The sequence below is a fragment of the Pituophis catenifer genome, unplaced genomic scaffold (assembly GCF_029215685.1).
Source record: "Pituophis catenifer annectens isolate HBS135680 unplaced genomic scaffold, rPitCat1.0.hap2 SCAF_3, whole genome shotgun sequence".
Lineage (NCBI taxonomy): Eukaryota > Metazoa > Chordata > Lepidosauria > Squamata > Colubridae > Pituophis > Pituophis catenifer.
The window spans coordinates 213176389-213202758 of NW_027256883.1; the positions used below are offsets into that span (position 1 = coordinate 213176389).

Sequence of the window (26370 nt, forward strand, 5' to 3'; positions counted from 1 at the left end):
AAAAAACCCTCAAATAATAAGATAATAATAATAATCGATCAAGGACATTGATTGTTCCCCCACTCCCCCCTTCCCAACCCACAACCCACCCACCCCCACAAAAAATAATAGCTGAGGTTTATAAGCACAGAGCAGGGGAGTCCACAAACATGGCCCCTTTAAGACGGGGGGACTTCGACTCCCAGAATTCCTCAGCCAGCGTTGCTGGCTGAGGAATTCTGGGAGTCGAAGTCCGTCCGTCTTAAAGGGGCCGTGTTTTTTGCATCGGGTTCAAAAAAAAAACCGTCAAAGGAGAACGGAGGAAAACGAGGAAGCGGCTCAGAAACATTCAAATCGGGGCGGAGGTGCGACACCGAGAGAGTGGCGGGTAGCCGGGAAAGCTCCATACAAATTGGTGTGCGTTCATCTCAAAGCGAAGGACTCTGGGAATTCTCCGTGTGCCGAACCTGTCGAGACAAAATAAAGAGCGTGGGTCCAGAGGTTGGGCCGGGGGGGGGGGGGGGGGCTTGGGAGAGAGGGTTGGCGGAGTCCGGCTTCCCCATCTCTTCGTGCTTGGGAGTTTTGTCACAATGGGGGTGTCATGCCCCCCCCACGCCCCCGCCTGGAGTCTGAATCGGCAGCTCTGTTGGCCTTGGAGGAAACTGGGGAAGGGCAGAGTCGGTCCAGGCAAGGCTGTCCGGAATTAGTTAAGGCCTGCAGGCAGGGAGGAGAGACAGAGCAAGGAGAGTGCCCCGCCCAGCTTCACCGGGCACACCTGGGGAATGAGACTTAAAGGAGATGCCGTGGGGAACAAACGCTGAGTTCCTGAAGACTCCTTGCATTCTTTGTTGGCGTTCTAGACTACCGTATTTTCCGGAGTATAAGACGCACTTTTCCCCCCTTCCCTAAAAGAGGGTGAAAATTTGGGTGCATCTTCTACACCGAATGTAGCCCCGCCGGCCCCCACCCTTTGGCCTCTGCCTCCCAGCAATTTTCCCTCCTTGCAGCCCGGTTCTCAGCACAGCCACAAGCACAGCTGATTGTTGGTTGGATCGGCCTCCCGACCATCAGCTGTTTCAGGCTGCAGGGATTGCCATTGCCTGTTGCCCATTCCGATCCCCGCCGCCTGGAACGCACGGAGGCAACAATAAACTATGGCAATCCCTGCAGCCTGAAATAGCTGATTGTGGGGAGGACAATCCAACCGACAATCAGCTGCTTGTGCTAATCAGGCTGTGCTGAAGCTGAAATTGAAACGGGCTGTTTGCTGCAAGGAGGTAAATTGCTGGGAGGCAGAGGCAGATTTTTTTTTTCTTGTGCTAATCAGGCTGTGCTGAAACTGAAACAGGCTGTTTGCTGCAAGGAGGCAAATTGCTGGGAGGCAGAGGCAGATTTTTTTTTTTTCTTGTTTTCCTCCCCAAAAAAAGGTAGGTGCGTTTTATAGTCCGGAGCATCTTATACTCTGAAAAATACGGTAATTATCTGAATCTTTTGCTCCCTGACCTCCTTGCTTGATTCTTGTTTTGCCAAAGACATTTGGGATTTATTGCTGTGCAGCCTTGGTGCAGACAGCGCTGGGCTGGACTAATTGCAGCCAGAGGCTGCTTGAGGTTTGTGTGGGGGTTTGTTCTCACTCTGCTCTGGGACTTGCCAGAAACGTGGGAACGTTTGGGGAGCTTTGGAGCAATAAAGGGGCGGTTTGAACTTCCAGCTGTTCGTGTTATCTGTGTGCCATGCCCTGGGTCATCGCAGGGGGTATAAAGTTGTGATTTAACGTTCTCAGAGCTGGGTGGTTTTCTCGCAGATGTTTCGCGACCCAGCTAGGTAACATCATCAGTGCTCGAAGGCGACTAAAAGCCTAATCAAGGAAACAGCAAGAACTCTCCCATAGATAATGACAGGGCAAGCTACTTGTATATAGGTAAAGGTAAGGGTTCCCCTCGCACATACATGGTAGTCATTCCTGACTCTAGGGGGCGGTGCTCATCTCCGTTTCAAAGCCAAAGAGCCAGCGCTGTCCGAAGACGTCTCCGTGGTCATGTGGCCGGCATGACTCAACGCCAAAGGCGCACGGAGCACTGTTCCCTTCCCACCAAAGGTGGTCCCTATTTCTCTACTCACATTTTTTACGTGCTTTCGAACTGCTAGGTTGGCAGAAATTTGTATATAAGCAGAGAGCAAATCCCTTTCTCTTCTACCACTGATGATGTTACCCAGTTGGGTCATGAAACGTCTCCAAGAAAACAAATAGGCTCAGAGGGGACCATGGACCCCATAGTCCTCCTCCCCTCCCCTTCCTCCTCCTCCACTCCGCAAACCCCTCTTTTCTAGCACTGAAGATGTTCCCTAGTTGGGTCATGAAACGTCTGCAAGAAAACCAAGTTTCAGAGAGCACATGGGATCCCAGAGTCGTCCTCCTCTTCCTCCTCTCCACAACCCCTCCCCCTTTCTAGCACTGATGACGTTGCCTGGTTGGGTTGTGAAATGTCTACAACAAAACAACCAAGCTCAGAGACCACCAGGGTTCAACTCTGAGCTTCAAAATTCTCTTCTATCGGTACACCTTGCTCTGCCAAGCTGACAGACCCCAACGCCCCCCGCCAAAAGGGCCCTCTTCCCGCAGTCAGCGCCCCCCCCTCCCCAAATGCCCATTTTGCAAAGGCTCTTGTGAGACGATCATTTACCCCAGAGCAGGGAAATGGGAGGACGGAGGCCTCTCGGTCATTCCAGCTTTATAAGCTCCACGTCAAAAATTAGGGTGGCGTTTGGTGGGATGATACCAGGGTGACCAGTGTGCCCGTATGCATAATCTGGAGATATTATCATCTTGGCTCTCTGGCCGACACTCATCTGGAAAACAAAGAGGAGTGAGAAGTTAAGAGGGTGAGAAGCCGCGTGTTGCGACCCCGACTCCCAAGCCTGTCCTAACAGAGGAGGAGGACTCAGAAGGTGATGGGGAGGAACTGACAAGGCCTCCCTCTCCAGGACCCTCCTCTCTGGCAATGCCTCAGGTTCCATCCGAAGGCCAGGAGGAACAGCCTGGGATGTGCCAGGAGGAAGGCATATCGGAGCACCCATTGATAGGGAGCGAGGAGGATGAATACTGGCTTGATCCCAGGCAGCGTCGGAGGGAGAAGCGTGCGCAGCAACGGAAGAGGCGTGGGAGGGCCAGAGATTGAGCTGAGTCACGGAGCCACGCCCCACCGGGAATAAAAGTGGGTGGGATTGCTCTTCAGGCTTTGTGACGGACAAAGTTAAACCCTGAAAGTCACATCATGATCTCTGAAATTCGGCTTGGATATATTTTGGACTGAACATTGACTAAACTCTTGTCTCATGGATAATTTGTTGCTCCTGGAACGGACTGAAGATAAGTCCTCTTCTGCTTTACGGGAGTGAAAACGGTCTTGGCAGGCATTCGGCAGTTTGCTGCCAAAACCTTGGTCTGCCAAGAATTCTAATCTGTTTACCTAATAAAATATTGGCAGGCGTGCTTGGTATTACGTTTGCCTGTGTGAGGAAGGGGGACAGAACACCGCTCTGGATTCAAGCAAAAACCGGAGAGTCCAAGCATGAAGAGATCATGTTGGTGGGAGGATGAGAGTAACTCAGGATTCTCAACCTCGGGACCCTGTGGATGTGTGGACTTCAACTCCCAGAATTCCCTCTGCAGCCAGTTTATGTCAGCCTATTGGTTTTCTTGGAGACGTTTCATGATCCACCTGGGTAACATCATCAGTGCTAGAAGGGAGAGGGGGTTTGCTGCCTGTTTATATTGCTGTCTGAGGAGCCTCGGTGGTGCAGCGGACTAAGTGCTGTTAAGTGCTAGCACTTAGCTGCCAGCTGCCTGCAATTAGTGAGAGTTCAAATCTCACCAGGCTCAAGGTTGACCCAGCCTTCCATCCTTCCGAGGTAGGTAAAATGAGGACCCGGATTGTGGGGGCAATAAGCCGGCTTTGTATAAAACAACACTGCTTTGGGGGGGAGGGGGGCGAAAGCCCTAATAAGCAGGTATATACATAAAAGTATGCAGGCTATTGCTATAATGCATTATAAGCCGCCCTGAGTCTATGGAGAAGGGCGGCATATAAATTGGACTAATAAATATATACAAGTGGCGCTTGCCCTGTCAGTGTCGGTGGGAGTGTTCTCCATGATTCCTTCATTAGGCTTTTGATCAGGGTGGATAAAAATCAATGATTTTTTTTAAAAAATCAAAAAAAATCAGATTTTTTTTATTTAAATTGGATTTTTTTTATTTTTATCGAATTTATTTTAATAAAAAACTTTTGGGGTAAAAATCTATCGTAAGATAGTTTTCTATTTAAGATACATAAATAATTTAGTTTATTCAGCATGAAATGGAGCTTAGTTATGTAGCAGGAGGCTGCATATTCTGCAACACTGGGACTATCGGTGAGTCAACAGTGGGTCAAAGGAGTAGCAGAGATGGCAGTTGCTCTTTAAAAATTATGATTTAAATCGAGTTGATTTAAATCAAGCCATTTTACTAGTGATTTAAATCATGATTTAAATTGTGATTTAAATCAACTCGATTTAAATCAAATCCACCCTGCTTTTGATCGCCTTCTAGCACTGACGACGTTACCTAGGTGGGTCATGAAATGTCCCCAAGAAAGAACCCAGCTCAGAGAGCATTCAGGAGCCCACAGAGTCCTTGATGCCACTGACTGAAACACGCTTTTGTTCAAACCAAAATGAAGAGATGGGGAGACTGGCCTCTTGCCAGCCGCTTCTCCGTTTGTGGCAACCCCGGGGGCACCACGCCCTGGCGAATCAGCTACCCCTTCCAAGCCCTTTCCATGCTGGCTGGGGAATTCTGGGAGTTGAAGTCCACACGTCCTCTCTCAAGGTTGAGAAACACACCACCCTGGATCCCGATTGTTTCCTGCCTCCAAACCGGAATGGATAGATGGCAGGGGTGAAAGCTCTGAAGTCTGCTACCAGTTCGCTTCGCTACCAATTTGTTGCAGGTGCGCGGTGCGTGCCAAACGTGCGCTTCATTCGCAGCCGTACCGCAGGCGCTACCGCGCAGCGCTGAGAAAGGAGGATTAAGAAGCCTTTTCTGAGTCTGCAAAGGTACATTGTACAGTGAGGGGAACAGCTGTGCTGCGCGATTTAGATTCGCCAGAAAGCAGGATCACGCAGCACAGCTGATTATTGGAAATACCGGTTCGCCCGAACCAGTAGCGTTTTTTCTACTACCGATTCGCCCAAACCGGTAGCATTTTTTACTACCAGTTCGGGAGAACTGGTTCGAACCGGTAGCATTTCACCCCTGACGGATGGACGGACGGACAGCAAGATCAGCCGTTTCTCCTGGCCTCCAACACTACCAGCCTACCTGGGCGACCCCTTCTTCCCAGCCGCGGATGACTTCCTGTTTGCCCATCACGAACTTGAACGGCTTGCCCCGGTCGCGAGACGAGTCAAACTTCTTCCCGTCTTCCAGCATGCCTGTGGGGAGGAGCAAAATAAAGCTTTTTTTGTCTTCTTTCGAGCAGCGAGAGGAAGCAGACAGGAGCTGCACGAAGGAGAGGAGCTGGGGTAGAATTCGGAGACGGTGGGGAAGACCAGGACTTGGGTTTAGGACAAGGACATTCAAGCTGTGGTGTCGGAGAGAGATAGGATAACAGAACAGTTGGAAGGGACCCCGGAGGTTTTCTAGTCCAACCTCCTGCTCAAGGAGGAGAGTGGCCGAGATGGGAGGGGGAAGGAGTGAAGCGAGGAATTAGCCTGGAATCCTTACATAGGCACAAGAGGGTAAATTCCGACTCCCTTTGAATGCCATTGAATCTTATCTAGTCTGGCCCGGGTGCAAAGTGGCAGTCTGGGACTATCCTTGTAAAATAGGCATAAGCAATAAAGTAGTTCATTAAAAGGATAACAAAACAGAATGACAGAGTTGAGAAGGGACCTTAAGAGGTCTCCTAGTCCAACCCCCTGCTCAAGCAGGAGACCCTTACAGAATTACAGAATAACAGAAGGGACCCAAAAGCACTTTTTTTCCCCAAGAGGCCACTGGACTTTCTGGTTTTTCTTTGAAGACGTTTCGCTTCTCATCCAAGAAGCTTCTTCAGCTCTGAAAATAAAGCACCTTTGGGACAACCATGATCTGGAGGACTGAGAATCTCCATAGGAAGGGACCTTGGAGGTCTTCTAGTCCAACCCCCTACTCAAACAGGAAACCCTATGCCACGTCAGACAAATAGCGGCCCAATCACTTCTTAAAGACCTCCAGACCCTCGACTTCAAGAGGCAAGTAGTTCCACTGGTTAATTGTTCTGGAACACCAATGGAGGATTTTCCCCAAGCAAAATTCAGCCATACAGACCAGAAGACAAGTGTGAAGACAGCCAGCTCCAGCAAACTTTCATGCAAGTCCTCCTTGACACACAGCCCTTCAAGTCCTCGCCTTATGACCACAACTGAGACCAGAATTTCTATTGCTAAGCAAGGCGGCTGCTAAGCGAGTCATGTCCGGTTTTTATTTGCTGCCTTTGCCAAGCCAGTCATTGCCGTTGCTAAGCGAATCAATGCGGTCGTTAAGACGAATCCAGTCTTTCTCCTTGAGTTGATTGTTGTTGTTGTTGGAAGACGACTGGGAAGGTGGCGAAAGTAATCTCAGCACCGAGGGACTTTGCAATTGTTGTGAATATGTACCAGTTGCCAACCGGGTGGATTTGATTTAAATCAAGTCGATTTAAATCACTCAGTAAAAAGGCTTGACTGAAATCAACTCGATTTAAATCATCATTTTTAAAGAGGAACTGTCATTTCTGTCCCGCAGCGGCTCCTCCTCTGACCCGCCGTGGACTCACCGACAGTCCCAGTCACTTTAACGGGTTGGCTGGCGATGCGGCAGGGACACCACAAGGTGAGGGACGTGGCGGGCAGCAGGTGAGTGGATGCCCGCTAACAGGCGCTGCCAGGATGGATCTGAAATGACAGGTGCTCTTTAAACGTTAAGGACTCAGCCTTGCCGAGAATCTTTTAATATTATTATTTGCAAACAAAATGAAGGTTTCCTGTTTAGCTTGCAGAGCTTGGATTCATTGAATGAGTTTACCAAAAATGAAAATATTGTAGAATATTACAGCCTCATGCTACATAACTAAGCTCCATTTCATGCTGTATCTTAAATAGAAACCTTCTCTGTAGATTTTTACTCCAAAAGCATTTTATTAAAGTAAATTTGATTTTAAAAAATCTAAAAAAATGTGATTTAAATAAAAACAAATCTATTTTTTTTTAATTTTTTAAAAATCATCTATTTTTATCCACCCTGGTTGCCAAGTGTCCGAATCGTGACCACGTGACTCCAGAGATGCTGCAGGGGTCGTAAGTGTGAAAAACGGTCATAACTCTCCATCCGTAAAGATATATTTCATTTGTCTGTTTTGCTAATCTACTTTTGCACCTGGTACAGCTGAGAGGCTTGCAAAGAGAATAACAGCAATCCATGCTAAGCACCCTAGCCCACCCTTGTGTTATCCTGCACACTTTGTGTTAAAAAAAATTAGACCCACAATTTATTTTTTTTTGGCTGAGACGTTTTTTCCAGCAGCATTTTCTTTTTTTTTCTTTTATTGATTTTCTATTAAATACATTTCTTATTTGGTGGCCATTCAAAGTTACAGTAGCACTGGAAAAAAGTGATTGATTTTAAATTGATTTTAAATTTTATTTATATGCCGCCCTTCTCCGGAGACTCAGGGCGGCTTACAATACGTTAAGCAATAGCCTTCATACTTTTGTATATTTCTACAAAGTCAGCTTATTGCCCCCACAAACTGGGTCCTCAATTTACCTACCTTAGAAAGGATGGAAGGCTGAGTCAACCTTGAGCCTGGTTAGATTCGAACCTGCAGTAATTGCAGACAGCTGGTGTTAATAACAGGGTGCTTTAGACCACTGTACTACCAAGGCTCTTAGAATCATGTTTCACACTTATGACCGTTGCAGCATCCCCGGTGGTCACGTGATTAAAATTCAGAAGCTCGGCAACTGATTCGTATTTACAACCGTCGCAGTGTCCCGGAGGGGAAGGGGGGGGTGTCACGTCACGCGATCCCCTTTTGCGACCTTCGGGCAAGCGAAGTCAATGGGGAAGCCGGATTCGCTTAGCAACTGGGTTACCGAATTTAATACCTGCAGGTGGTCCACTTAACAAACGCGGCGAGAAAAGTCGTAAAAATAGGACAAAACTCTCTTCACAAACGTGTCGCTTTAGCAACATAAATTCTGGACTCCGTTATGGTCGTAAGTCGAGGACCACCTGTATTTTATGTTCTACGTTCTATTTCAGGTCAGCAAATCCGCGGGGATGTCTTGGGAAGTCCTGATTCTTGCCTGCAAATCATTTCTGGAAAGGCCCCGTATCTAAATTAATCCTAGTTTTATTAATTTTAAATTAATTATTGTCCTAGTTTTCAGATATATGGAACAAAAGGTAGGAAAGAAGAGGAATTTTATTTCCAGCAAGATATTTTGCATGGTTTGGCCAAACGAGAAGCCCTTTGTGTCACACACATGCCTATTAAATTATTAAATTTGTTAAATCTGTTGGTCACCCACTTTGCCGTGAGGAGACTCTGGGTGATTTACGACGTTAAAATGAAATTGTAAATATAGGTAATCCTTGACGTACACCCACAACTGAGCCCAAAATTTCGGTTGCTAAGCATGACAGCAAGCAGGTTTTGCCCCATTTTTATGTTGTTTGTTTATTTATTTATTTATTTATTTTATTTCTATACCGCCCTTCTCCTGCGGGACTCAGGGCGGTGTACAGCCGAGATAAAACATTGCATATAAAATTTTTAAAAAGTTTAAAAAACAATTAAATAATTTCGGCCCAAAATTTAAAACAACCCAATTAAAACCGAATTCAATTAAGACTGAGAGAATGGGATCAAGCCAGCCCAGCTAGATGGAATAGGCGTGTTTTCAGGGCCCGACGAAAAGTCCGGAGGTCTGAAGTTAGTAACACGGTTGTTAAGTGAATCTGGCTTCCCCCATGGAGTCTGCTTGTCAGAAAACAGGTTGCAAAAGGGAATCGCCTGACCCCAAATGTTTGTCAAAGAGTCTCGGAATGGAATGGAGTGGAGTGGAGTGGAGTGGAGTGGAGTGGAGTGGAGTGGAGTGGAGTGGAGTGGAGTGGAGTGGAGTGGAGTAGAGTAGAGTAGAGTAGAGTAGAGTAGAGTAGAGTAGAGTAGAGTAGAGTAGAATAGAATAGAATAGAATAGAATAGAATAGAATAGAATAGAATAGAATAGAATAGAATAGAATTGTTTATTGGCCAAGTGTGATTGGACACACAAGGAATTTGGTGCATACGCTCTCAGTGTACATAAAAGAAAAGATACATTCATCAAGAATCATAAGGTACAACACTTAATGATAGTCATAGGGGTCAAATAAGCAATCAGGAAACAATATCAATATAAATCGTAAGGATACCAGCAACAGTCATACAGTCATAAGTGAGAGGAGATGGGTGATAAGAACAATGAGAAGATTAATAGTAATAGTAGTGCAGACTTAGTGAATACTTTGATAGTGTTGAGGGAATTATTTCTTTAGCAGTGATGGCCTTCGGGGAAAAAACTGTCCTTGTGTCTAGTTGTTCTGGTGTGCAGTGCTCTATAGCCTCGTTTTGAGGGTAGGAGTTGAAACAGTTTATGTCCAGGATGTGAGGGGTCTGTAATGCAGAAAGAGGAAATCCATTCATAAAACAATAAGGTTGGATGGGACCTTGGAGGTCATCTAGTCCAACCCCCTGCTTGAGCAGGAGACCCTATACCATGTCAGACAAATGGCTTTCCAATCTCTTCTTAAAAACTTCCAGTGTTGGAGCATCCACAACTTCTGGTGGCAAGCAGTTCCACTGGTTAATTGTCCTCACTGTCAGGAATTTTCTCCTTAGTTCCAGGTTGCTTCTCTCCTTGGTTAGTTTCCACCCATTGCTTCTTGTCCTGCCCTCAGGGGCTTTGGAGAATAGCTTGACTCCCTCTTCTTTGGGGCAGCCCCTGAGATATCGGAAGGCTGCTATCATGTCTCCCCTAGTCCTTCTCTTCATTAAACTAGACATACCCAGTCCCTGCAACCGTTCTTCATATGTTTTAGCCTCTCATCATCTTTGTTGCTCTTCTCTGCACTCTTTCTAGAGTCTCAGCATCCTTTTTTTTAATATCGAGACCAAAACTGGATGCCGTATTCCAATTATGGTCTTACCAAGGCCTTATAAAGTGGTATTAACACTTATTTATTTATTTATTTATTTATTTATTTATTTATTTATTTATTTATTTTTCATATTTGTATACCGCCCTACTCCCGAAGGACTCAGGGCGGTGAACAGCCATAATAAATACAAATACATATAGAAGTTAAAAACTATTAAGAAACAGATTAACTTCCCATGATCTTGATTCTCTCCCTCTGTTAATGCAGCCTAGGACTTAGGCTTTTTTTTGGGCAGCTGCGGCACGCGGCTGGCTCACATTTTAAGTAAATCTCTATTCCCAAATCCTATTCTGCCAACCGCCTCTGCAAAAAGGCTGGCTTTGTTGCAAACAGGGCTGTAAAAAAAAAAACCAAAAAAAAAAACCAAGATCACCAAAAAAAAACCCGTATCCAGAGATGGGAGGGCGGTATATATCAGCCTCATACAGCATCTATTTCATTTTTAGGCTGCTCCAAATTTGAGTCGGTCTTCTGACAGCTAAATCTGAGGCCTGTTTAATTAATGCACAGGGGCAGAAATTACTTCAATCTCGGTCGCTGGCATCCTTCCGGTACCCAACATGCATGGGATTTTATCTGTCAAACGGCCTTCCTTGACTCGGTGGCTGTTCGGCGAACGCTTCGAGAACAATCCGATCGCACAAAAGGCAGGACGAGTTGCAAACAGACCCACAAATGGGACCTGTATCCCGGGGGAAACAGTTGTGTGCATGTGCAATAAATTGGAAGCTGAATGAAGAATTAGGGGGCAGGCAGGCGGGCGGGCATTGCTCATTCACTCTGCCCTGCTTGGCCGGATGCCCACCAGAGCCTCCTCTGAAGGCCGTGTGCCACCAGGAATGAATAACAGAATAACAAGAGTCGGGAAGGGACCTTGGAGGTCTTCTAGTCCAACCCCCCTGCTCAGGCACGAAACCCTAAACCATTTCAGACAAATGGTTGTCCAATCTCTTCTTAAAAACTTCCAGTGTTGGAGCATTTGGAATGGAATGGAATGGAATGGAATGGAATGGAATGGAATGGAATGGAATGGAATGGAATAGAATAGAATAGAATAGAATAGAATAGAATAGAATAGAATAGAATAGAATAGAATAGAATAGAATAGAATAGAATAGAATAGAATAGAATAGAATATTCTTTATTGGCCAAGTGTGATTGGACACACAAGAAATTTGTCTTGTTGCATACGCTCTCACTGTACATAAAAAGAAAAGATACATAAAAAGAAAAGATTTACAACTTTGTTCCACTGGTTAATTGTTCTCCCTTTTAGGAAATTTCTCCTTAGTTCTAGGTTGCTTCTCTCCTTGATGAGTTTCCATCCATTGCTTTCATTACCAAACTAAGTAATATCATTAGTGCTAGAAGGCAGGGGGTTTAGAGGAGGTGGAGGTGGAGGTGGAGGTGGAGGTGGAGGAGGAGGAGGAGGAGGAGGAGGAGGAGGAGGAGGAGGAGGAGGAGGAGAACTGGGGGATCCTTGGGCTCTCTGATGTTGGTTGTTTTCTTGCAGACATTTCATTACCTAAATAGGTAACATCATCAGTGCTAGAAGGGAGTGGGAGGAGGAGGAGACTGTGGGGTTCTTGGCGCTCTCTGAGTTTATCTTGGTGGTGGGCTGTTTTTTCTAATTGTTGCTCTGTTACTATCCCATCAACACTAACAGGGCAAGTCACGGTATATAAAGAGAGAGCAAACCCACTCCTTTCTAGCCCTGATGATGTTACCTAGTTGGGTAATGAAATGTCTGGAAGAAAACCACCAAGTTCAGAGAACACAAAGGACCCCACAGTTGTTCTCCTCCTCCTCCTCCTCCTCTCTTTCCCCACTCCTCTTCTTCTCCTCCCTTCCTCTTCTCCTCCCCTCTTCACCACTTCCTCTACAATCTGCAAACTCCACTCCCTTCTAACACTGAAGATATTACCTAGTTGGGTTATGAAACGTCTTCATGAAAACAACCACGTTCAGAGAACACAAAGGAACCCCCAATTGTTTTCCTTCTCCTTCCTTTCCCTCCTCTCCTCCACTCCTCCTTTCCTCTTCCTCCTCCTTTCTTCTCCTCCTCCTTCCCCAATCTGCAAACCCCCCTCCCTTCTAGCACTGATGCTGTTAAGCACCAAGGACCCCACAGTTCTCCTCCTCCCTTCCCCTCTTCTTCTTCTCCCTTCCTCTCTTCTCCTCCTTTCCTTTCTTCCTCTTCTCCTCCACTCCTTTACCTCTTCCTCCTTTTCTCCTCTCCTCCTCCCTCCCCCAATCTGCAAACCCCACTCCCTTCTAGCACTGATGCTGTTAAGCACCAAGAACCCCACAGTTCTCCTCCTCCCTTCCCCTCTTCTTCTTCTCCCTTCCTCTCTTCTCCTCCCCTCCTCCTTTCCTTTCTTCCTCTTCTCCTCCACTGCTCCTTTCCCTCTCTTCCTCCTCCTTTCCTCCTCTCCTCCTCCCTCCACCAATCTGCAAACCCCACTCCCTTCTAGCACTGATGCTGCTAAGCTCGGGAGAGCCCCAAGGACCCCACAAGTTCAACCTTGAGCTACAAATATTCTCTTCTATCAGTACCTCCAAAAATGTTTTTTTCCCATTTGACCTTGTTAGAGAGTCATTCAGCTGGAAGTCATCAGCACAGAGATAAGGCCTCACCCTACGCCAGTGGAAATCTTCCTTGCCAGGGTCAGGGTCCCTGGGACACACAGTTGCCAATCCCCCCCCACACACACACTGGTCAGGGCTGAAGAACTCAACCCAACCCAACCCAACCAGTTATTTCTCCTCCTCTTCACCCATTAATTTCATCAAAAAATAAGGTTAGGTTTGTTTATGGGAGGCCTGGCACTGAAAAGCAGTTCAGGATTCGCAGAGGAAGGGGTGCTCATCCAAGAACCAGGGGTCTCCCAGCTTCCACACCAGCAAATCTAAGGGAAGGATTGGGACAAATCCTCGCCTAATTTCGGGCGGAATAATTTATCAGCCGATTGGACCGAGCACCAATTTTATGCCGTGTTCTTGTTACTAAACAACGCTCAATTGTTTTCACGTATTCAGACATAATGCAAAAAATAAAATAAAATAAAGAATGATAAATCCATACAGGTCGTCCTTACCACCACAACGGGGCGCAACATTTTATGCTGCTAAGCGAGACAGTCGTTAAGTGGGTTTTGCCCCCATTTTACGATCTTTCTTGCTGCCGTCGCTAAGCGAATCGCTTCAGTTGTTAAGTGAGTAGCACAGGGTTTTTTTAAAAGTGAATCTGGATTTCCCCATTGTCTTTGCTGGTCAGAAGGGGGGGTCACATGACCCCCCCCCCCGGACACTTTCTGACGCACAGGCCAAGTTTCTGAATTTTGATCACATGACCACAGGGAAGCCGCAACGATCATAAGCGTGAAAAATGGTTGTAAGCCACTTACGAGTACCATTGTAACTTCGGATGGTCACTAAATGAACTGTTGTAAGTTGAGGACTATCTATTAAGATTCTTTAGGGGGGGAAAGCAGAAATCTTGCCCTTGTCCTACATTTGGTGACGATTCCCTATCTTCCAGCCGCTGAGTCACAAAACAGCCAAAATTACCTGAATTTGGCCTGTATCTACTATTTTTCTCAGAGTGTTCCAAGATTTCCTCAAAATCCTTGCAGCTACCTATAGTAGCGGCCAAAATTGTGGAAACCTTTTGGGGAAAGTGTTTTTTTGAGGTTTGAAGGCTAATAACACCACTTTTTTTTTAATTTGGAGTTTCAAGATAATCCTATTCCACTGCTGGAATAGCCTGGGAATAGTTCAGATCTTAACCCAGTTGAAAATCTACAGAGCCAACTAAAGAAACTGGTTAGTCAGAAGTGACCCAGCAATAAAACCAGGTTAACAGAAGCCATCCTTCAATCTTGGTTTCACATTCTAACAGCTGCAGAACTCAAAGACGTGGTTCACTCCATGGGAAGACGTTGTAAGGCCGTCATTCATGCTAAAAGTTACCCAACTAAGTATTAACTAACATGGGAATAATTTTTGTATTTTGTAACTGGTTACTAAGTCTGCATTACTATTAATCTTCTCATCGTTCCTATCACCCATCTCCTCCCACTTATGACTGTTGCTGGTATCCTTAAGATTTATACTGACTGTTTCCTAATATGATTTGATTGCTGATTTGTACCCTATGACTATCATTAAGTGTTGTACCTTAGGATTCTTGACGAATGTGTCTTTTCTTTTATCTACACCGAGAGCGTATGCACCAAAGACAAATTCCTTGTGTGCCCAATCACACTTGGCCAATAAAGAATTCTATTCTATTAACTGACATCTGTTCACCGCCCTGAGTCCTTCGGGAGAAGGGCGGTATAGAAATTCAATAAATAAATAATGTTTGTATATCTCGTTTTTTTCTACATGTTTCACTTTTCTTCTTTATACTGTCACTGCTATTCTAATAGCAAATCCTTCATAAAAGTTATTGCATTACATCTTTGATTAAACTATCTTTCCATTGATATATAATTTTACGGTACTACTGCATAAAAAAAAAAGTGGCATTAGCTAGTTTTAGAAAATACACTTTTCCCAAAAGGTTTCTGCAATTGACCGAGTTATTATTATTATCATTATTTATTAAATTTTTATACCGCCCTTCTCCCGAAGGACTCAGGGCGGTGAACAGCCAAGATTAAAATACATACAATAATGAAAATTAAAATAATTTAAAACATAATTAAATCAATTTGGCTTCCCCAATTTAAAACCGCTTACCCATAAAATTAACCAGTTAAAAATTTTAAGCCAGCCAGTGCTTGCTGAAATAGAAAAAGTCTTCAGGGCTCGGCGGAAAGTACGGAGGTCCGGGATCAGTCATATGAAGTTGAAGTCCGCCAGGCTTAAAGTTGCCAAGGTTGGAGATATTATGAGGAAGGTGTTCTTTTGCCTGTTCTCCAGAAACCCACTTAATGCTTTATGCCCCACAAAAAAAAAAAAAAAGCTGCTTTTAAAGATTTAGGAGACGAACGGGACTTAATTGCCATGCCTCTTGAACAACAACAAAAAATTAAAAACCTGAATTGCTGCCGTTGATCAACATTCTGCTTCCAACTCTCTTTTTAAAAGCGCTGGTAAAAAAGAATTAGTCAGCCTGTTCCTCGTCATCCAAATCTCTCGCACCCATGTTGGCACCGGAGAACCACATTCACCGCTGGGCACGGGGAGGAGAGGCAGAAGGAAGGCGAAGAAACTGTGCTCGGACACCTACACACAACCCTTGCGAACCCAATGGAAATAACCAGGATCCAGAATGATGATCAACTGGTGATTAGGGGGACCTGGAGACTAAAACATAGCAGGAATGGGGAGGAATCGGAGCGTTGTTTAACATGGGACTTATTGTACAAATGGTGCAAGAGATTAGTAACCTAATATGGAAAGATTAACAAAATAGAGAGATATATATAAGAATATATATATATATGTATGTATGTATGTATGTATGTATGTATGTATATATGTATATATATATGTGTGTATCTTTTTTCCTTTTTCATAGGCTTTTATGTGCATATTCTTTCTAGCCAGGTTTTACCTACGTAAACTAAGTTGTTCTATAGCCCTGGTTCTGTGAAATCTCATTCACAAGTTTCTGGGCCTTTTTTCTGCTGGCAAACTGCAACTCTGTGTTGCTCTCTCTTAAGGCGTCTTCGTGTACGTGACCATAGATTAAAACATATAGAGTGGTAAATGTATAGACTTTGGTTATGGTACAACTATGAAAATAATGATTATAACTATGACGTACAACATGTATTTGAAAGAGACTACACCAGACATGGCTAACCTTTTTGCTGTCGCGTGCCAAAAACAGGGGGAAGGCGGGGGAGTGTGTGTCATGCACGCGTGCCCACATCCATAATTCAATTGTAAATTTTAAATTTTTACTGTATTTTAAAATATGGGTATTTTAAATTATGGGTATCAATTCAGCCAAATTTATTTAATTCATTTTATTCGATTTTAAATTTTGTATATGTATGTGTTTTATTTCATGGCTGTTCACTGCCCTGAGTCCTTCGGGAGTAGGGCGGTATAGAAATTCAATTCAATTAAATAAATAAATAAATAAATAAATAAATAAATAAATAAATAAATAAATAAATAAATAAATAAATGCACCCCGCGTATGCACTCGTGACCCCCCCCGCGCAACCCCTGCTTTTGGCACGTGATGACCCGGTGCGCCCGGTAGTCCCGTTTTTTGACCTCCCCAGGCTCCACCCCCCCCAAGGCCCTCCAGAGCCAGGAAACAGCCCGTTTTTCAACTTCCAGTGGGACCAGAAGGCCCATTTTTACCCTCCCCAGACTCCAGAGTCTTTCTAGGAACCTGGGGAGGGCAAAAATGGCCTTCCCCCCCCCCCCCCAAGAGGTCCTCCAGAGGCTGGAAACAGCCAGTTTCTGGCCTCTGGATTCCCACTGGGTTCCAGCAAGCCCCCAACCTTTTGGCCTTCCAGAAAGCCACAAAGTATATAAACAGAGAGCAAAACGCCCCTTCCTTCTAGCACTGATGATGTTCCCTAGTTGGGTCATGAAACGTCTCCAAGAAAACAGAGAACACCAAAGACCCTCCTCCTCCTCCCCTTCTCTTTGCCTCCTCTCCTCTTTTTCTTCTCCACCTCCATTAGTCCACACTCCCTTTTCCCAGAACTGATGAGGTTGCCTAGTTGGGTAATGAAACGTCTGCTAGAAAACAACCGAGCTCAGAGAGCGCGAGAGACCCCCATAATCCTAATCCTCCTCCCAAACCTCACACCCTTCTAGCACTGATGATGTCACCTATTTGGGTGATGAAACGTCGGCAAGGAAACAACAAAACTCAGAGAGCACCAAGGACCCCACAATCCTTCTCCTCACCTCTCTTCCCACCCCCCCGTAAGTCCCTCCCTGTCTCCTGGGGATTGGCCCAAAGTCATCCAACTGCCTTTCGTGTCTAAGGCGGGACTAGAACTCTCTATCTCCTGGTGATTGGCCTAAAGTCACCCAGTCGGCTTTCACGCCTAAGGCGGAACTAGAACTCTCCATCTCCTGGTGATTGGCCCAAAGTCACTCTGCTGGCTTTCACGCCCAAGGCAGGACTAGAACTCTCCATCTCCTGGGGATTGGCCCAAAGTCACCCAACTGCCTTTCGTGTCTAAGGCGGGACTAGAACTTCCCGTCTCCTGGGGATTGGCTCAAAGTCACCCAACTGCCTTTCGTGTCTAAGGCGGGACTAGAACTCCCCGTCTCCTGGGGATTGGCCCAAAGTCACCCAGTCGGCTTTCACGCCTAAGGCGGAACTAGAACTCTCCATCTCCTGGTGATTGGCCCAAAGTCACTCTGCTGGCTTTCACGCCCAAGGCAGGACTAGAACTCCCCGTCTCCTGGGGATTGGCCCAAAGTCACCCAACTGCCTTTTGTGTCTAAGGCAGGACTAGAACTTTCTATCTCCTGGTGATTGGCCCAAAGTCACCCAGTCGGCTTTCACGCCCAAGGCGGGACTAGAACTCACTGTCCCCTGGTGATTGGCCCAACTGCCTTTCATACCTAAGAGGTGTGACTAGAACTCCCAGCCTCCCAGGTTTCTAACCTGGCACCTTAGCCACTATGCCAAGCTGGCTCTCTGCCATTTTCCCTCCCCAAATTTCCTCCCCTTTCGTCACCCGTTTGCTCAGGCCAACCTTCGAAGGCAATTCTCTTGCCACCCCACGTGAAATACCCGAGCCGAGCTGTTTGGGAGGGGAGGGGGGGGGGGGAAAAGAAGCAAAACTAAGAGGTCAAAGGTCACTAACCGGAGAAGGCAGCATCTGACCATCTTTTCTCTCGCTCTCTCCCCCTCCCCAGACTTGATCCTCTGCCAGCCCCCCCTCCCCTCTGTCCTTCCTGTCAGCCCAGAAGCAGCCTGCTCATTTCCTTTCCCCACCCAGTGGCAGCAGGGAAGGAAAGCCAAGCAGATGGAGAGGCCGGTGGGCGGGAGGGAGGGGGGAGGAGGCGAATTTGGGGGGTGGGGATGGAGAGAAGCAAAGAGGAACTGGGGGGAACCACTGTTTTGTGGGGGGGGCAGATGAGGGGGTCTGAGTCCCTGTTCTCGGGGTGGAGGGAGAAGAAACCGGTGTGTTTCCGATTCATGGACAGGCAAGGGGGGGGGCTGAAGGCCATGCCTTAGGGGACATTCAGGTGCCCCCCCCGCATCAAAAAAAGCATCAATGTACCCCAATTTGCCATGGACCCTGCCCTTTTGAACATCTTGCCCACCCACCCACCCACCCTGGGGAGGGAAATCTGCCTTTCACCCTTCCTGAAAACCTGGCTTTGCCAGATGGCTTGGGACCTCAATGGTGGAATTTCCCACTGGAAGGGGGGGACACGGGCCGGGCCAAAAGCAGATCCCATCTCCCCCCACTGCCTATCATGTCCCCTCCGTCCCCATCTTTTTACTTTTAACCATGATTTATATTTTAATTGTAGATAGAAGACAGAGAGAGAGATGGATGGATGATAGATACAGAGATAGAGATAGATAGATAGATAGATAGATAGATAGATAGATAGATAGATAGATAGATAGATAGAAGACAGAGACAGAGAGAGATGGATGGATGGATGGATGATAGATAATAGATATACAGACAGATAGATGATAGAGATATAGGCAGGCAGGCAGGCAGGCAGGCAGGCATAGACAGACAGACAGATGAAAGAGTAGAGATGATTGATAGATGGATATAGATAGTAGAGAGATAGATGATGTAAATTGGATATAGTTAGCTTGGAGTGAGTTAGCCTATAGTACTGCATTCTGATGATAGAGAGAAAAAAAAGAGAGAGATAGAGATATATTTGTACAGCTTTTTAACCCTGTAAGCTCCCCAGAGTTGCCTTATGGCGAGATGGACAGCAAACAAATTTTAATAAATAAAATTTGGCAGCATCAAGTTACAATACCCAGTGGAGAAAGAACCAGAAGTATCCTCTCGGCATTTTCCCTGATGGGTTTTTTTTCCCATCTATAGCAGGGGGCAGTGGTGGGTTCCTCCCGGTTCGGCCGAGCCGGTAGCGGTGACGATATGACGTCACCGAACCGGTTCTCCCCTCCCCCGCCCTCCCACCCCCCCCCCACGTTATTCTTACCTTTTATTTGGTCCCACCCCCAATCTATTGCTGCCTCCTGAGTCCCAGCTGATGACTAGAGGGAAAAAAAACTGTTTAAACTCTTGCCTGGGGGCTTCAAAGGGCCGCCCTACAGCTGATCAGTGTTAAAAGCCAAGAAATGAGTCAGGTCGTAAGTGCGAGGACCTTCCAGAAATGACTCTGACCAGCTAGCCACGCCCACCCAGTCACATGACCTCCAAGCCACACCCACAAAATAAGCCACGCCCACAGAACCGGTAGTAAAAAAAATTTAGAACCCACCCCTGGCAGGGGGGTCTCCAACCTTGCTCACTTTAAGCATGGCTGGATGGGGAATTCTGGGAGATGAAATCCACCAGATTTAAAGTGATCAAGGGACCCCTGATTTATGACAACTTTCCTGCATCTGGCATTCCTACAGAACTAGGGACGTGGGGCAGACTGGACCAAGTTATGGTAGGGTCAACTTTCCTGAGGCCCTCTCACCTGGGCCATCTTCAAGTTCTTCCTTAGTTTGTGAGGAGAGACTGGACCAAGCTAACTAGGTTTAACGTCCCTCAACCAGATGCACTCCGGTGATCATCTGACCACCTTCAGACAACCTGGCCTAGATTCCATCCCTGAGGTTCTTCTCCTTCCCGAATTAGCTTCACACCTCCCCAAGAAAATTTCAAATCCCGACCAAGGATAGAAATCAAGATCACATGAAGTGTTAATATTTTTTTTTTTTTAAATTTGATTTATATGCCGCCCTTCTCCGGAGACTCAGGGCAGCTTACAATGTGCTAAGCAATAGCCTTCATTCTTCATTCATATCACTTTATAAGGCCTTGGTAAGGCCTCACTTGGAATCCTGCATTCAGTTTTGGTCGCCACGGTGTAAAAAAAGATGTGGCTCTAGAAAGAGTGCAGAGAAGAGCAACAAAGAGGATTAGGGGACTGGAGGCTAAAAAGTACGAAGAACGGTTGCAGGAACTGGGTATGTCTAGTTTCATGAAAAGAAGGACCAGGGGAGACATGATAGCAGTCTTCCAATATCTCAGGGGCTGCCCCAAAGAAGAGGGAGTCAAGCTATTCTCCAAAGGACCTGAAGGCAGGACAAGAAGCATCGGGTGGAAACTAATCGAGGAGAGAAGCAACTTAGAACTAAGGAGAAATTTCCTGACAGTGAGGACAATTAACCAGCAAAACAACTTGCCACCAGAAGTTGTAAATGCTCCAACACTGGAAATTTTTAAGAAGATATTAGATAAGCGTTTGTCTGAAATGGTGTAGGGTTTCCTGCCTAAGCAGGGGGTTGGACTAGAAGACCTCCAAGGTCCCTTCCAACTCGGTTATTCTATTTCTATTCAAGCTATCTCTGCTGTTCCTTGTTGCTTTTCTTTCTTCTTTTTTTTTCAGCCTGCTGCTTTCCAGCTAGGTTCTCGTGGGTGGAGAACCAGCAAGGCAAGAGCTGGCTCTCTCCATTTTGCTGCAGCTCTCCATACGGGCTCTAAGCACAGTCACAGAATTAAACACGCAATTAAAACTATTGCGTCAGAATTTTTTAAAAAAAAAAAAATTAACAAAGAAAAAAGTCCAGATAGGCCTTCGCACCTGACTTTTTTAAAAAAAGAAAGAGATAAAAAGCACTACAGGTAGTCCTCGACTTACGACGGTTCACATAGTGACCGTTCTAGTTACAACGGTACTGAAATAAAGTGACTTGGGACCGTTTTCCACGCTTATGGTCTTTGTAGCATCTCCATGGTCACGTGATCGAAAATTCAGACGCTTGGCAACTGGCATGTAATTATGACGGTTGAAGTGTCCCGGGGTCATGTGATCCCTTTTGCGACCGTCTGACCAGTCAAGTGGGGAAGATTCACTTAACAACCATGTTGCTATCTTAACAACTGCAGTGATTTACTTAACAACCGTGGGAAGGGAGGTCGTAAAATGGGACAAAGTTCACTTAACAACTGCCTCGCTTAACAAGAGAAATGTCAGGCTCCATTGCGGCCGTAAATTGAAGTCTACCTGTATTGACATGCTCTTCCTCTGTAGTGTCCTTACAAGCAGTGTTTTTCAACCTCGGCCCCTTTAAGACCTGTGGACTTCAACTCCCAGAATTCCACAGATATTAAAAAGAGGTTTAAAGGTTGAGCAAGAGTTATTTTCAATCTTTGAGCCCGGCTGATGTTTCCCTAATCGTCCCAAGTCCAGAAGGCTGTCTTGAGAATGGAAGAAAATATTTCCTGCCTGCAGGAGGTTCAAAATTAGAATAGAATAACAGGGGAGTTGGAAGGGACCTTGGAGGTCTTCTAGTCCGACCCCCTGCTCAGGCAGGAGACCCTACACCATTTTAGACAAATGGCTGTCCAATCTCAAAAACTTCCAGTGTTGGAGCATTCACAACTTCTGGAGGCAGGCTGTTCCACTGGTTAATTGTTCTCACTGCCAAGAAATGTCAGGTTTGATTTGTTGGGCACCCTACAACCATCACAAAGTCAGAAGCTCAAGACTCCCTATCCAACCTTCAAATCACAACCACAAAATCATCAGGTTTTTAGGTCTTCTAGAACAGGGGTCTCCAACCTTGGCAGCTTTAAGCCTGGCGGACTTCAACTCCCAGAATTCCCCAGCCAGCAAAGCTGGGGAATTCTGGGAATTGAAGTCCGCCAGGCTTAAAGCTGCCAAGGTTGGAGATCCCTGTTGTAGGCCATTGATAACCATTTGGGACAGAGGTGGGCAAATATGGCCCCTTTATGATCTGTGGACTTCAACTCCCAGATTTCCCCAGCCAGCTTGGCTGTCTCAGGAATTCTGGGAGTTGAAGTCCACAGGTTGTCAAAGGGCCACAGTTGCCCACCCGAGATTTGGGATATTGGTATATGTGACGTTCCTTTCTAGATTCCATCCAGACTCAGTCAACCAATGAAGCCGTGGGAGTTCTTGCACCACAAAAAAAACGCAAGAAAACCCAAAGAGAATACCTAAATCGGTGTTTTATGGCTTGGAATTTCGGGCTGCCCCCCAAATCCCCCAACTTCTGACTCCTTATGGATCATGCATGCAGTCTTCCGATATGTGAGATGGCGTCATCTTCTTCACAAAGATGAAGAAGCAATGCTAAATGAATTCCCCCCCCCCCCGCCCCATCAGAAGGTATCCTGAAGGTCCAATTAAACTTCAACCCTTGGAGGGAGGTTGGATCCTTCAATCTTTAGGGGACTGGAGGCTCAAACATATGAAGAATGGTTGGAGAAAATGGGTATGTCTAGTTTAATAAAAAGGACCAGGGGTGACATGACAGCAGTCTTCCAGTATTTGAGGGGCTGCCCCAAAGAAGAGGGAGTCAAGCTATTATCCAAGGCATCTGAGGGCAGGACAAGAAGCAACGGATGGAAACTAACCAAGGAGAGAAGCAACTTAGAACTAAGGAGAAATTTCCTAACAGTGAGGACAATTCATCAGTGGAACAACTTGCCACCAGAAGTTGTGAATGTTCCAACACTGAAGCTTTTGCAGAAGAGATTGGACAACCATTTGTCTGTAGGGTCTCCTACTCAAGCAAGGGGTTGGACTAGAAGACCTCCAAGGTCCCTTCTATTCTATTCCTAAGGAAATTCCTACGGTGATGAAGACTATGAAGTCAGCAAGAAGTCTTCACTTGATCTATGAACTGTCAGTCCCACCCAGCTTTGAAAACAACCAAGTGAAATTACCTGCCAAAGAAAGTAACATGGAAAAATGTGCTTTTCGGCACATTCAAAGCCTCCATGGAAATCAGACAGATCACCCGAAGAAAACAGGCAGCTAAACAAGGCAATGGAAAAATTCCTCTTCTATTGTTTATTTTACAGATAAAAAGCTTCCCAGAATGAAGTCCAAGCCTTAATAAGTGTCTAATTTTCTATATCAGGATGATCACTTCCTAACCATCTCGGTTTCAAGGTTGCTATAGCAATGGGTGCCTTTTAACCAACATTTTTTTACTCACTCTGGACAGCGAAGATGGGCAGCATGTAGGTTTAATAAATAAAAATAAATTAAAGGAGCAAAAATAAGATTCAGAGAAGAGAGGTCCTTTGCAAAAGGGGTTTTCTACAAGCAAGACGACTAATGACCAGCAGATCAGAATAATATCTTGCACATAAACGAATCCACCGATTGCACAACCATTTCCAAGGGTGCAATTCCTCCCGAATTGCTCACCTCGCGAAAATGGATCACGCAACTTACAGATGAGGTATTATAACAAGCAGAGAGCGTCTTACTGAAGCAGCGCTTAAAAAAAACACTTGCAGGAATGAATTACTAAGCAACACGGGCTGTCAGTTAAGAAGCTGCATTTTTCATTAATCAAGGCGGGATGCAAATAAAAATAAAATTGAGGAAAGGGGGATACAAAAGCATGGGGGTGGGGGGGTAAAATGCAAACCACCACAACTTTGTTACCTCTCACTGAGAAAAAGGCAAGGGTTTTTCTCAGGACAAGACTGAAGTACCAATCAAGCAGCTCTTAAAAGCATGTTTTGGATCAGGAATGTGGATTTTTTTCTTCCCCCTCAGAGGGCACATTCCAGTCACCCCCCCCCCCAAAGAGCACTGAAGGAGCAAGACTGCCAATGGAAAACACAAATCCACACAACACGGAACAGGGTACAAGAAAACAGGACAGGCAAGAGGGGGAAGCGCCATTAAGCGAGTCACAAGGGAGGGAGGTGCACTGTGCCCATGAGTGGCAGGAAGGGAAAATTCATGATGAAGGAAGGGTGGGAGGCTCAGGGTTGGGGTCTGCGTGTCGGGGAGGGGGGCAAGGGGAGAGTTCCTCCCGTGCCAGCCAAAGGCAGCCGTGGGGCATGGAAGAAAGGGCAGAGCAGGGGCACCCAGGCGCCGCACCTGGCGGGAGAGGAAGGGGGTGAATGGGAGGCTGCCAGCATGGCCAAGGTCCAGGAGTGCCACTCTGATCAGAAGAGTGCAGGTGCCAAGGGTGTGTGTGTGTGTGTGTGTGTGTGTGTGTGTGTGTGTGTGTGTGTGCGTGTGTTGGGGCAAGATGCCAGAGGTTGGGGGTGGGTGGGAAATACCAGCAGTATGTGTGTGTTGGGGGGCGGGAGGGGGGGGTGAGATGCCAGGAGCATGGAGAGGGAACAAAATGCCAGAAGAGTGTGTGGATGTGAAGGTGCCAGGAGTGTGTACATGAGGGTTGTTGGGGGCCAAGAAACCATGAGTGTTTTTGGGGGGGGGGGGAGAGAAGGGGACGAGACAAAATACCAGGAGTGTTTGTGTGTGTGTGTTGTTGGGGGAGGCAAGATGCCAAAAGAATGGGGGAGGGGGACAAAATGTCAGGAGCATGTGTGACAATGCCAAGAGTGTGTATATATATTCTTGGCATCCTCACACACGGTGTGACGGCTTCTTAGCCTCCCCAACACCGTGTATATATATATATATATATATATATATATATATATGTATGTATGTATGTATGTATGTATGTATATATATATTTATTTGCGGTGTTGGGGAGGCTAAGAAGCCCAAAGTATTTGGGGGGGACGGGACAAAATGCCAAGAGGTTGTGTTTATGTGTCATGCTGCCAAGAGTGATGTTTTGGGGGAAGGGGGGGGAAAGATGTCAAAAGTGTGGAGAAAATGGAAGATGCCAACAGGGGTGTGTAATGTTGGGGGGCAAGATTGTATATTTCTCTGTGTGTGGGAGTGTGAGGGAAGGAGGGAGAGGAAATGGAAGATGCCAGATGCGTGTGTAATATTGGGGGGCAAGATTGTGTATTTCTGTGTGTGTGTGTGCCAGGAAAGGGTGTGTGTGTGTGTGAGAGAGAGAAAGAGGGAGAGGGAGGGGGGAGGAAATGGAAGATGCCAGGAGTATGTGTGTGTATGTAATGTTGGGGGGGGGGGGACAAGATTGTGTATTTCTCTCTCTCTCTCTCTGTGTGTGTGTGTGCCAGGAAAGGGTGTGTGTGTGAGAGAGAGAGAGAAAGAGGGAGAGGGAGGGAGGGAGGAAATGGAAGATGCCAGGAGTATGTGTGTGTATGTAATGTTGGGGGGGCAAGATTGTGTCTTTCTCTGTGTGTGAGTGTATGTGTGTGTATGAGAGAGAGAGAGCAAGAGGGAGGGAGAGGGGGAGAAGAAATGGAAGATGCCAGGAGTGTGTGTGTGTCATGTTGGGGGGGGGGGCAGGATTGTGTCTTTGTGTGTGTGTGTGTGTGTGTGTGTGTGTGTGTGTGTGTGTGTGTGTGTGCATCCACGTGCCAGGAGTGTGTGGGTGTAATATTGGGGGGGGGGGGGGGAAAGATTGTGTCTTTCTCAGAGTATATGCTGGGGAAAGGAGGGAGGGAGGAATGTGGGGGTGGGGGGCAACTCTCCAAGCAGGAGAGCCCCCACCCGACAGCTGCCCCCCCTTCCTAGGCTTTTCAGGGCCACCGGCTGGGGAAGATGGGAAGGGGGACACCCCCCCCAAAAAAAACCACCCCATCATCCAAGACACCAAGGGCTGGGGAGGGGGAGGGGGAAGTCGGCTGCCCTTGAAGGAAGCCCCTGAAGGATGGAGAGGGGGCGCCTTCCAAGCCTCCCCCACCCCTCCCTTTGGGGAGACCCCCTCCCCTCCTCCTCCCCCCTCCCCTCCCCCCCCTCCACTCACCCGTGTAGTGCACCACGCAGGTCTGGCCGCGCTTCGGGAAGGTCCTCCCTGCGGGGGGGGGGGTGAGGGGGAGAGAGAGAAGAAAGTCCTGTCAAAAGGGGGGAGGGGAGCCCCCTCCCCACATAACCCACGACCCCCCCACACCCACACACACCCGGGGGGGAGGGGGAGGAGGGGGGGGGAAAGGGGGGTCCCCGGGCCCTCCCCGTCTCCCTCACCGTCCCCGGGGGCGATGGTCTCCATGCGGACGCCCATCTCGCGTCCCGGCGTCGAAAATCCGCACCGCGAGGACGAGGCGAGGCTGAGGCGCGGCCGGCGAGCGGCACGAACAGGAGTCG

At 46.8% G+C, this 26370-nt stretch overlaps 1 protein-coding gene across 1 annotated transcript; it reads right to left on the bottom strand.

The window, feature by feature from the left end:
- Positions 1-99: 99 nt before the first annotated feature.
- On the bottom strand, positions 100-26370 carry FKBP1A (FKBP prolyl isomerase 1A). The gene is made up of 5 exons (XM_070941838.1): positions 26251-26370; positions 26033-26080; positions 5345-5457; positions 2664-2829; positions 100-446 (listed from the first exon to the last, which is right to left on the bottom strand). Exons 1-4 carry the CDS (start codon positions 26285-26287, stop codon positions 2701-2703), a joined length of 327 nt encoding a protein of 108 aa, XP_070797939.1. The 5' UTR covers positions 26288-26370; the 3' UTR covers positions 100-446; positions 2664-2700.